Here is a 13,268-nt window from a genome sequence, read left to right on the forward strand (position 1 = left end):
TGGTGAGCAGATATACAGTATGTTACTGAACCTTGGTGTGCAGCTATATGGCATGTTACTGAACCCTGGTGAGCAGATATACAGTATGCTACTGAACCCTGGTGAGCAGATATACAGTATGCTACTGAACCTTGGTGAGCAGATATATACAGTATGTTACTGAACCTTGGTGGGCAGCTATACAGTATGTTACTGAACCTTGGTGAGCAGATATATACAGTATGTTACTGAACCTTGGTGAGCAGATATACAGTATGTTACTGAACCTTGGTGAGCAGATATACAATATGTTACTGAACCTTGGTGTGCAGCTATATGGTATGTTACTGAACCTTGGTGAGCAGATATATACAGTATGTTACTGAACCTTGGTGGGCAGCTATACAGTATGTTACTGAACCTTGGTGTGCAGATATATACAGTATGTTACTGAACCCTGGTGAGCAGATATACAGTATGCTACTGAACATTGGTGAGCAGATATACAGTATGTTACTGAACCTTGGTGAGCAGATATACCGTATGTTACTGAACCTTGGTGAGCAGCTCTATGGTATGTTACTGAACCTTGGTGAGCAGATATATACAGTATGTTACTGAACCCTGGTGAGCAGATATACAGTATGCTACTGAACATTGGTGAGCAGATATACAGTATGTTACTGAACCTTGGTGAGCAGATATACCGTATGTTACTGAACCTTGGTGAGCAGCTCTATGGTATGTTACTGAACCTTGGTGAGCAGATATATACAGTATGTTACTGAACCTTGGTGAGCAGATATACAGTATGCTACTGAACCTTGGTGTGCAGCTATATGGTATGTTACTGAACCCTGGTGAGCAGATATACAGTATGTTACTGAACCCTGGTGAGCAGATATACAGTATGCTACTGATCCTTGGGGAGCAGATATATACAGTATGTTACTGAACCTTGGTGGGCAGCTATACAGTATGTTACTGAACCTTGGTGTGCAGATATATACAGTATGTTACTGAACCCTGGTGAGCAGATATACAGTATGCTACTGAACATTGGTGAGCAGATATACAGTATGTTACTGAACCTTGGTGAGCAGATATACCGTATGTTACTGAACCTTGGTGAGCAGCTCTATGGTATGTTACTGAACCTTGGTGGGCAGATATACAGTATGTTACTGAACCTTGGTGAGCAGCCCTATGGTATGTTACTGAACCTTGGTGAGCAGCTCTATGGTATGTTACTGAACCTTGGTGGGCAGCTAGACGGTATGTTACTCTCCCAAATGACTGCACAGAAAAGGAGCCATGTGTTGTTGATTATAAATTGGAGGGGTGGGGTTATTTTGAACAGCACTGTTCCAGGTTGTTAGCCATGGGGGTGGGGCAGGGTTTGAAAATCAGCGATTTAATAACTCTGTGTTTACTTTGAAGAGAAATGTTTTTGTCGTAACACAGTACAGCGGAGTGTGTGTGTGTGTGTGTGTGTGTGTGTGTGTGTGTGTGTGTGTGTGTGTGTGTGTGTGTGTGTGTGTGTGTGTGTGTGTGTGCGCGCGCTGTAACACAACAACATGGTCTACATTATGTGTGTCTGTCGTAACACAGTACAGCGGTGTGTGTGTGTGTGTGTGTGTGTGTGTGTGTGCGCGCGCGTGCTGTAACACAACAACATGGTGTGTCTGTGCGCGCGTGCTGTAACACAACAACATGGTCTACATTATGTGTGTCTGTCGTAACACAGTGAGCTTGGCCACTCTAACCCCTGTGGGCTATGGACAGATGCAGACAGAGTTGCATGCAACAATAGACAGACACACACACACACACACACACACACACACACACACACACACACACACACACACACACACAACGATGGAACATTCTGTGATCGTGTTCAAACATTCAGGGAAACCTTTTTCTATTTTTTTAATAAAACATTTTAGTTACATAATAATAGCTACAGCATCGTAATAATTACTTCTCGGGGAAAAACAAAACAATCTCTGTCCAAGTCTCTGACGTGTTGTCATGAATTGTTTGTTAGAGAAATGAAACATTACTCTGTGAAAAGAGAGTATTCACCGCTGTAAGTTTGTTGTTAATTAAGTTGATCAATAAGGGAAAGATTTTGATTTTGTTCCTTTCTGTAATGGTGAACAACGTCACTGTCCTCTGTAATGGTGAACAACGTCACTGTCCTCTGTAATGGTGAACAACGTCACTGTCCTCTGTAATGGTGAACAAGGTCACTGTCCTCTGTAATGGTGAACAACGTCACTGTCCTCTGTAATGGTGAACAACGTCACTGTCCTCTGTAATGGTGAACAACGTCACTGTCCTCTGTAATGGTGAACAACGTCACTGTCCTCTGTAATGGTGAACAACGTCACTGTCCTCTGTAATGGTGAACAAGGTCACTGTCCTCTGTAATGGTGAACAACGTCACTGTCCTCTGTAATGGTGAACAACGTCACTGTCCTCTGTAATGGTGAACAACGTCACTGTCCTCTGTAATGGTGAACAAGGTCACTGTCCTCTGTAATGGTGAACAACGTCACTGTCCTCTGTAATGGTGAACAACGTCACTGTCCTCTGTAATGGTGAACAAGGTCACTGTCCTCTGTAATGGTGAACAACGTCACTGTCCTCTGTAATGGTGAACAAGGTCACTGTCCTCTGTAATGGTGAACAACGTCACTGTCCTCTATAATGGTGAACAACGTCACTGTCCTCTGTAATGGTGAACAACGTCACTGTCCTCTGTAATGGTGAACAACGTCACTGTCCTCTGTAATGGTGAACAAGGTCACTGTCCTCTGTAATGGTGAACAACGTCACTGTCCTCTGTAATGGTGAACAACGTCACTGTCCTCTGTAATGGTGAACAAGGTCACTGTCCTCTGTAATGGTGAACAACGTCACTGTCCTCTGTAATGGTGAACAACGTCACTGTCCTCTGTAATGGTGAACAACGTCACTGTCCTCTGTAATGGTGAACAACGTCACTGTCCTCTGTAATGGTGAACAACGTCACTGTCCTCTGTAATGGTGAACAACATCACTGTCCTCTGTAATGGTGAACAACATCACTGTTATTTTAGATCAGTGACTTAATGTAATCAATCGCATTAAGTTTGGACTGGACTCTATTTCCACCCTGTTACCACTATTCCCACTCTATTTCCACCCTGTTACCACTATTCCCACTCTATTTCCACTCTATTCCCACTCTATTCCCACTCTATTCCCACTCTATTTCCACTCTATTCCCACTCTATGTCCTCTCTATTCCCACTCTATTCCCACTCTATTCCCACTCTATTTCCACTCTATTTCCACTCTATTCCCACTCTATTCCCACTCTATTTCCACTCTATTCCCACTCTATTCCCACTCTATTTCCACTCTATTCCCACTCTATTCCCACCCTATTCCCACTCTATTCCCACTCTATTTCCACTCTATTCCCACTCTATTTCCACTCTATTCCCACTCTATTTCCACTCTATTCCCACTCTATTCCCACTCTATTCCCACTCTATTTCCACTCTATTCCCACTCTATTCCCACTCTATTCCCACTCTATTTCCACTCTATTCTCACTCTATTTCCACTCTATTCCCACTCTATTCCCACTCTTTTTCCACTCTATTCCCACTCTATTCCCACTCTATTCCCACTCTATTCCCACCCTATTCCCACTCCATTCCCACCCTATTCCCACTCTATTCCCACTCTATTCCCACTCTATTTCAACTCTATTCCCACTCTATTCCCACTCTATTTCAACTCTATTCCCACTCTCTTCTCACTCTATTCCCACTCTATATTCCCACTCTATTTCCACTCTATTCCCACTCTATTTCCACTCTATTTCCACTCTATTTCCACTCTATTCCCACTCTATTCCCACTCTATTCCCACCCTATTCCCACTCTTTTTCCACCCTGTTACCACTCTATTCACACTCTATTTCAACTCTATTCCCACTCTATTCCCACTCTCTTCCCACTCTCTTCCCACTCTATATTCCCACTCTCTTCCCACTCTCTTCCCACTATATTCCCACTCTATTCCCACTCTATTTTTCCACTCTATTCCCACTCTATTCCCACCCTATTCCCACTCTATATTCCCACTCTCTTCCCACTCTCTTCCCACTCTCTTCCCACTATCTTCCCACTCTATATTCCCACTCTATTCCCACTATCGTCCCACTCTATTCCCACTTTATTCCCACTCTATATTTTCACTCTATTCCCATCCTATTCCCGTAGAGCTCCGAGACTATTGGGCGACGGAGAGGATGGCTGCCGTTTTATTCGCTCTTAACCAACCGTTTTATTTTGTTAGTGTTTTCATATTGTATGTTACTTATCTTGTACATAATGTTGCTGCTACTGTCATTTATGACCGAAAAGCGCTTCTGGACATCAGAACTGAGATTACTCACCTTGAATTGGACTAAGAGTTGTTCATTATTGAGTCGGGCGAGAGGGGTTTACTCCAGACACCCAAACAGGCCCTCATCACCATCATTCGCAGGAGAAAGAGATAGTGATTTTGCGCAAGGAGATCGGGGTGCCTTGTGACAAGTAGCTAATCTGCCTTTGCCATCTGTACTGTTAGCCAATGTACAATTTCTGGAAAATGAATGGGACGAACTAAAAGCACGTATATCCTACCAATGGGACATTAAAACCTGTAATATCTTATGTTTCACCGAGTCGTGGCTGAACAACGACATTAATAACATACAGCTGGCGGATTATACACTATCGGCCGGATAGAACAGCTGCCTCTGGTAAAGACAAGGGGCGGATGATCTACGTATATTTGAAACAACAGCTGGTGCACGATATCTGAGGAAGTCTAGAGGTTTTGCTTTCATGATAAGCTGTAAACCACACTATCTATCTAGAGAGTTTATCTGTATTTTTCGTAGCTAAATGAGTCCATTCCGGGGACCGGACTGAGTTAGGGACAAACAGCCAGTTAGCAAGGCCCCCTTCAGGTCCAGGCTGGGAGCGATGTGCCTTGCGAACCAGGGTGTCAATGCCCCAACCCACTGTGGCGGCAAGGCAAGAGTTCTGGAGGTCGAGGTTGTGGCAGAGGAACTGTATAGGCAAGAGAGAGCGTCAGGCTTCACATTTTTGGACCCTGGGCGGTAGGAAATGTTGACGTTGAATCTAGTAAACAAGAGAGCCCACCGGGGCCTACCTGGAGTTAAGACGCTTGACTGTAGGAAATGTTGAAGTTGAATCTAGTAAACAAGAGAGCCCACCGGGGCCTGCCTGGAGTTAAGACGCTTGGCTGTAGGAAATGTTGAAGTTGAATCTAGTAAACAAGAGAGCCCACCGGGGCCTGCCTGGAGTTAAGACGCTTGGCTGTAGGAAATGTTGAAGTTGAATCTAGTAAACAAGAGAGCCCACCGGGGCCTACCTGGAGTTAAGACGCTTGACTGTAGGAAATGTTGAAGTTGAATCTAGTAAACAAGAGAGCCCACCGGGGCCTGCCTGGAGTTAAGACGCTTGGCTGTATGGAGATATTCCACATTTTTATGGTCGCTCCAGACCAAGAATGGCTGTTCTGCTCCTGCCAGCCAGTGCCTCAAGTCTTCCAGCTCCATCTTGACCGCCAGGAGTTCTCAGTTGCCTACATTGTTGTTCCTCTCAGCAGGATTAAGACGATGGGACAGGAAGGCACAGGGATGAAGCTTTTGGTCCCAGGCAGATCGCTTAGACAGGATGGCCCCCACTCCAACATCAGAAGCAAATTACAAACTACAAATTGACGAGACGAGTCCAGATGGATGAGGATGGGTCCTGTTGTGAACTAATGCTTCAGGTCCACAAAGGCTTTTTCGACAGCTGGAGACCATGTGAACAGTACTTAGGGGGAGGTGAGTGGCGAAAGGGGAGCCGTCAGGGTGCTGTAACCCCGAATGAAACGTTGGTAGAAGTTTGCAAAACCTAGGAAACGTCGCAACTGCACCCTAGACGTAGGTTGAGGTCAATCCACCACTGCTTTCACCTTTCCAGGATCCATCTGGACATTACCCTCAGCAATTACATATCCCAGAAAGGCGAATGTAGAGCAGTGGAACTCACACTTCTCGGCTTTCACAAACAATAGGCACTGAAGGACCTGCCTGACATGAAGAACATGTTCTTGGGCAGACAGGGAAAAAAACAGGATGTCATCAAGGTAGATGAACACAAACGGTTCAGCGGAGAACATTGTTTAGCAAACCCTGGAAGACAGTGGGGCGTTGGTGAATCCAAACGGCATGACCTGGTACTCATAATATCCACTGGCAGTGTTGAAGGCTGTCTTCCACTCATCCCCTTCGCGTATCCGAACCAGGTGGTAGGCATTCCGAAGGTCCAGCTTGGAGAAGATGGTAGCCCCCTGGAGAGGTTCAAAAGCCGAGGAGAGGAGTGGTAGGGGGTAATGATTTTTAACAGTAATGTCATTCAGTCCCCGGTTGTCAATGCACGGACGCAGGATCTTGTCTTTCTCCACAAAGAAAAATCCTGCGCCTGCAGGAGATGCAGACGGACAGACAGCCCCAGTAGCCAGATACTCCTCTATGTTCTCCTCCGGGCCTCCCGGGTGGCGCAGTGGTTAAGGGCACTGTATTGCAGCGGCAGCTGTGCCTTTAGAGACTCTGGGTTTGTGCCCAAGGTTCTGTCGTAACCGGCCGCGACCGGGAGGTTCGTGGGGCAACGCACAATTGGCCTAGCGTCGTCCGGGTTAGGGAGGGCTTAGGGATGCGACTCCTGTGGCGGGCCGGGCGCAGAGCGCACTAACCAAGGTTGCCAGGTGCACAGTGTTTCCTCCGACACATTGGTGCGGCTGGCTTCCGGGTTGGATGCGCGCTGTGTTAAGAAGCAGTGCGGCTTGGCTGGGTTGTGTATCGGAGGATGCATGACTTTCAACCTTCGTCTCTCCCGAGCCCGTACGGGTGTTGTAGCGATTAGACAAGATAGTAACTACTAAAACAATTGGATACCACGAAATTGGGGAGAAAAAAGGGGTAAAAGATATGTTCTCCTCCATAGCCTTGGTCTCCGGCCCGGATAGAGAATATAGCCGACCCCGAGGTGGTGTGGTGCCTGAGAGAAGATCAATGACACAATTAAAAGGACGGTGAGGGGGAAGAGAAGTAGCACGTGCCTTACTGAAAACTTCAAGGAGGTCATGGTATTCAGTGGGAATGGCAGAAACATCCAAAGCCTTGCTAACGTCCTGAGGAAGACGTCTCGGGGACGGCTGTGCTGCTTGAATATAGTGGGAATGGCAGAGCCAAAGCCTTGCTAACGCCCTGAGGAAGACGTCTCGGCTGTGCTGCTTTAAGAAAGTGGGAATGGCAAAAATGGGCTCCAACCCGGAGCTCGTGGTCCAGTCAATAACAGGGTTGTGTTTTTGGAGCCAGAATAATCTCAAGACAACAGGAACTGTTGGGGAGATGCAATAAGGAGGAACTGTATGGTCTCACTGTGGTTACCTGAAGCCTGTACAAGAACCGACACAGTACTATGGTTGACGCCATAGTGCCCTGGCATCCATGGGAACCGAGAGAAGTAGAGTGGAAATACCAAGCGCAGAAGCAATAGTAGCATCCATAAAACGTTCATCAGCCCCAGAGTCAATGAGCACTCGGGAGACTTAGATTGGTCTCCCCACGGCACAAGCACAAAGAAAGGTGTGCGGGTGATGGGAATTAGGGAACTCCCAGTCTGGCTCACCAACGTACTTGTACCCACCAGAGACAAGGGTTTCCTAACAGGGCAGGTAGCTATGTAATGTCCTGCCCCACTACAGTACAGACAACAGTTAGAACTCAGCCTATGTGAGCGTTCCCCAACCGATAACCGAGCTCTTCCCAATTGCATATTCTCAGGAGTATCCAACTCGTTGATGATTCACAAGGGAACTCGGGTGGCTTTGGATCCTCTCGGGAAAAACTGCCTTCGGGAACTTCCGGATTCCTTTGAAGGCGAGCGAGCCACTGCGGATGAACGAGTGTGACCTCCCCTCACTCATGTCTTCCCTTAAGCGTCCATCAATTCTAATGGTGAGGGCGCTAAGGGAGTTGAGGTCCACCGGCTCATCTTTTACCACCTCAGACAATCCGTGAAGAAAAGTATCGAATAGGGACTCCGGATACCAGGCACTCTCGGCGGCCAACGTGCGAAAATCAACCGCGTAGTCTGCCACACTAAGGGGGTTTTGATGTAATTCAAGAAGTTTAATGGCCGCCTCTCTCCCGGGTTAACGGAGACTTGAATTACCTTCCTCCCATGAAATCCTCCAGATTGCAGTAAATGGCGGATTGTTGCTTCCAAACTGCCGTAGCCCAGGAGAGCGCCCTTTCCGACATTAGCGTAACAATATACGCTATCTTAGATTGGTCTGAAGGAAACGAAGATGGCTGTAGCTCAAAACTAAGATAGCACTGAGAAAGAAAACCCCTGCAGATTCCAGAATCCCCAGAATATCGCTCCTGAAAGTGTAAGTGGCGGGTGAGATAGCAAAAGCTCAGGTTGCCCAGCCCGGCGGTGATACAATCTTCGGCAAAATCATTCGCAAGGAGATTCCTGCAAAAATATTATTTGAAGATGAAGGGGAGCCGGGGTAGGCTGTACAAACTCACCACAAATAGGAAAAAAGTTACTGAGGGGTTGGGGTTTCTTAGAGGTGGCAGGCTGCCTCTGAGCTAACTCACTGATTGGCTCCATAATAGCCTTGAACCCTTGGTCGTGGCGTTCCGTCAGGGAAGGGAGCCCTTCCAGAAGGGCCTGTAGTAGCTCCTCATGCCTCCCAATGGTGTCTCACTGCAGGGAGACATCGTGGAGGAGCTGGTCCAAGTCTGCTGGGTCTGTCATAGCCAGTTCGTACTATAAGGGCACAGGGCGAGACCCAGATGCAGACATGGGAGGCAGATGGTTTGAGTCCAAGATGTTTATTAACAATCCAAAAGGGTTAGGCAAGAGAATGGTTGTGGATAGGCAAAAGGTAAAAAACCAGTTCAGCGTTCCAGAGGTACAGAATGACAGGCAGGCTCGAGGTCAGGGCAGGCATAATGGTCAGGCAGGCTGGAGGTCAGGGCAGGTAGAATGGTCAGGCAGGTGGGAATGGAGTTCAGAAAAAACAGGCAAAGGTCAAAACCGGGAGGACTAGAAGAAGACAATAGAAAAGCAGGGGCATGGGAAAAAACACCCTGGTTGACTTGAACATAAAAGACGAACTGACACAGAGAGACAGGAAACACAGGGATAAATACACTGGCACAGAGAGACAGGAAACACAGGGATAAATACACTGGTACAGAGAGACAGGAAACACAGGGATAAATACACTGGTACAGAGAGACAGGAAACACAGGGATAAATACACTGGTACAGAGAGACAGGAAACACAGGGATAAATACACTGGGACAGAGAGACAGGAAACACAGGGATAAATACACTGGGACAGAGAGACAGGAAACACAGGGATAAATACACTGGGACAGAGAGACAGGAAACACAGGGATAAATACACTGGTACAGAGAGACATGAAACACAGGGATAAATACACTGGGACAGAGAGACAGGAAACACAGGGATAAATACACTGGTACAGAGAGACAGGAAACACAGGGATAAATACACTGGGACAGAGAGACAGGAAACACAGGGATAAATACACTGGGACAGAGAGACAGGAAACACAGGGATAAATACACTGGGACAGAGAGACAGGAACCTTTTCAAATAAAATACCTGCATCTAAAAAATGCTGATTCAAGGCTTTCAGCATGGAGGTTCTCTCAGTTACTGTCTGTGTGTCGACCAACAATTGTTTGGGAAGCTGTGTATCTTTTTTGCACTCCAAACTCTTCACTACTTGCCAAACTTTGGATGGATTATTTAAATTGTCTGAAGTAGATTTCAGGTAGTGGTCTGCTTTCATTTTACGGATTATAGCCACACCCATATATTCAAAGACGTTTAAAAGACATCCAATCATCTGCCAAACCAGTCCCTCTTGCTTTAGCCCACATAGCATTTCGTTCCCTTATGATTTTAGTAAGTTCCTTAGTAAACCAAGGCTTCTCTCTGTCCTTAATCCTGCATTTATTTAAAGGGGCCTATTGCATACATCCTGGAATGTGTTGTGGAAGTAAGAAAAGGCTAGTTCAACATCAGGGATTCATTCCATTCTATTCCATTCAATACTAGATACATCATGTAAAAAACCTTGAATATCAAACCGCTTCCAGTTTCTTTTCGTAATGACATGGGGAGATTTCTTAGCAATATTACCATCTCTGACACAGTCAATAGCACAGTGATAATTTATGTCATTTGCAGAAAATACCCGAAGCATTACAACGATGAGGAGTATTGGGTGAGATCAAATCAATCAAAGAGGATTTCAGAGGATATTTTATATTCAACCTCGTTACACTGTTGACAATCTGAGTGAGATTGTATGTATTGCACAGCATTTAGAGATGATCAGAGCTAGATGTTAACCAGTCCTGATTCAGATCACCCATCAGGACAAACTCAGAGTTGACATTCTGTGATAACAATTTGAAAATACAATCCAACAGTAGCAGAGAGCCAACAGTAGCAGATGGAGGTCAATAACAACAAGATACAACAATATTTAACGAAGAGCCAAGGTTTAGGTTCAGAGACAGATACTCAAATTGCTGCGGTTTAGTAACAGAAGTCAGAACGACCACCGAGAACTTGTCTTTTACATATACAGCAACACCACCACCCTTAGATTTACGATCTGTACGAAAAACATTGTTACCATTTATGCCAATATTTTTGTCTGTAATAGATTTTTTGAGCCAGGTTTCAGAAAACATAAATGCGTTGTTGGTACAGGGTTGGCTGTTTTTATCCATATATTCACAAAATCAAGCTTTGGCAGAAGACCTCTTACTTCAGAAGACTTCTTATATGCAAAAACTTCAGGCCACTTTGACTACTTAATATATATATACTATATATTACAGTATATAGTATACTTTTCATAGATAATGTATTTGTACCTTTATATTACAGTATAGAGTATACTTTTTATAGATAACGCGTTATATAGTATATATTACAGTACGTGTAATACTGTTAATTTATTATGCTGTATATATAGTATATATTAAGGTATATTTTATACTGTTAATTTATGATGCTGTATTTACAGTATTGTACAGTATATACAGTATATACAGGGTATATTATAGGATACTGTGTCTGTAACTCAATCGGTCCTGACTTACTGGAGTGTTTTTTAACAATAACATTTTTTTTTTTACCAAGAGTTGTTGAATATATTTTCATTATTCAGGTTGGAAGAGATGATGAAGGTAACAACAGCTTTTTTTCTTGTTTCTTCTCGTCTTCCTCCAGGAGCGGAGAACATTAAGAAGTACTGGTCTCGGTACTACCAGGGATCTCAGGGTGTGGTATTCGTATTGGACAGCGCTTCTTCAGACGAGGAGTTGGAGTCGGCCCGTAACGAGCTCCACTCTGCCATGCAGCACCCCCAGCTCTGCACCCTACCCTTCCTCATACTGGCCAACCACCAGGACAAACCTGCTGCACGCCCACCCAACCAGGTAGACGATTGGACTATTTGTCCAATGTACACAAACATCCAATGTAAGTGTGGATCATGATTTAACCCTTAGGAGAGCAGAGGGCAGCTAGACCATGGCACCCCTGGAGCAGTTTTAGGGATTCAGTGCCTTGCTGAAGGACACAACAGCAGGATCTGGGCAGAAACTAGTTGTTTTCTGTTAGTTTATATGAAAATACCAAACTTTTCAAATACTTGAGATAGTGAAATATAGTTTATATAGATTTAAAATGAAAAGGCAACTAGTTTCTTTCTTTGATATTCAAATACAGGTCTCAGAAAACCAAATCAGATTTAAAGCGTTTTAAATACCACTCAGAAAACCAAATCAGATTTAAAAGCGGTTTAATACCACTCAGAAAACCAAATCAGATTTGAAAGCGGTTTAATACCACTCAGAAAACCAAATCAGATTTGAAAGCGGTTTAATACCACTCAGAAAACCAAATCAGATTTGAAAGCGGTTTAATACCACTCAGAAAACCAAATCAGATTTGAAAGCGGTTTAATACCATTCAGAAAACCAAATCAGATTTGAAAGCGGTTTAATACCACTCAGAAAACCAAATCAGATTTGAAAGCGGTTTAATACCACTCAGAAAACCAAATCAGATTTGAAAGCGGTTTAATACCACTCAGAAAACCAAATCAGATTTGAAAGCGGTTTAATACCACTCAGAAAACCAAATCAGATTTGAAAGCGGTTTAATACCACTCAGAAAACCAAATCAGATTTGAAAGCGGTTTAATACCACTCAGAAAACCAAATCAGATTTGAAGGTATTTGAATATATGCAAGTTATTTGAAAACAAACACCAAAAAAATGAACCAAAAACTACAACAGTCAGTTGAATTAGTCTAAATATATGATCATTAGCACATGGTTGGGAGGGTCTCTTAGATATGAATTTTAATGTAGCGTATAGCGTATAATGAAATTACACGAGGGATATGGAATCACCTCGACCACTTACACATGTTTCCACAATGAGTGAGAGTACTATTGAAACACTTGACAACACGTTCTTGTGCATGTGTATTATTACAATATGCGATATGTGTTGTTTACTTTTGGAAATGTCTTTGATAATGACATAGTAGTGGAGTTACTACAAGGAATAAGACATTTTAAATTCGTCTATTCGTCTTGTGTTACAGGTTCTCATGCAAATACCAAAGTCTTATGGAACAACGTGCTAGTAAAATGTTTTTATTTTTCAAAAGTAATTGCAGTTTCATTACACAATTACAAGAACAGTTTAACGTTAAGTTTCACTGAGAATGCTAACAGTAACAAAGTATGGCTAGTAAGTGTCGAAAAAAACTGCCTAGGATAAAAATCATATTAGTTGGTATTCGGGGTAAACTCTCCCTTTAAAAGATGGTATAGTGTCTTCGTCTGATGAACAAACAGGATCAACGTTGTTTTGGCTAAGCATCCAATTTGCAAAATGTTTGCAAAATGTCATCAAGGTATTTTCAGGTATCATAAAATGAATTGCAGCCTTCAACCTTGTTGAAGGAGTCATACAGTAGTTGAGCATCACAGTGTGCATTAACCAATTTTCCAACATCACATTCCAAAATCATGGGTGTAAATATGGAGTTGGTCCCCCCTTTGCTGCTATAAT

The 13,268-nt window shown here is 44.0% G+C and overlaps 1 protein-coding gene across 2 annotated transcripts in view; it reads left to right on the top strand.

Moving 5' to 3' along the window:
- The window catches only part of arl15a (ADP-ribosylation factor-like 15a), a 115,336-nt gene extending 102,515 nt beyond the window's left edge, over positions 1-12,821 (top strand). For both annotated transcript variants that reach the window (XM_036936519.1, XM_036936520.1), the window contains exon 4: positions 11,408-12,821. In XM_036936519.1, the coding sequence (XP_036792414.1) occupies positions 11,408-11,676 (269 nt within the window). In that variant the 3' untranslated portion in view covers positions 11,677-12,821. The remainder of the gene's footprint in view (positions 1-11,407) is intronic.
- Positions 12,822-13,268: the final 447 nt, after the last annotated feature.

This window comes from Oncorhynchus mykiss, chromosome 11, assembly GCF_013265735.2.
Source record: "Oncorhynchus mykiss isolate Arlee chromosome 11, USDA_OmykA_1.1, whole genome shotgun sequence".
NCBI lineage: Eukaryota > Metazoa > Chordata > Actinopteri > Salmoniformes > Salmonidae > Oncorhynchus > Oncorhynchus mykiss.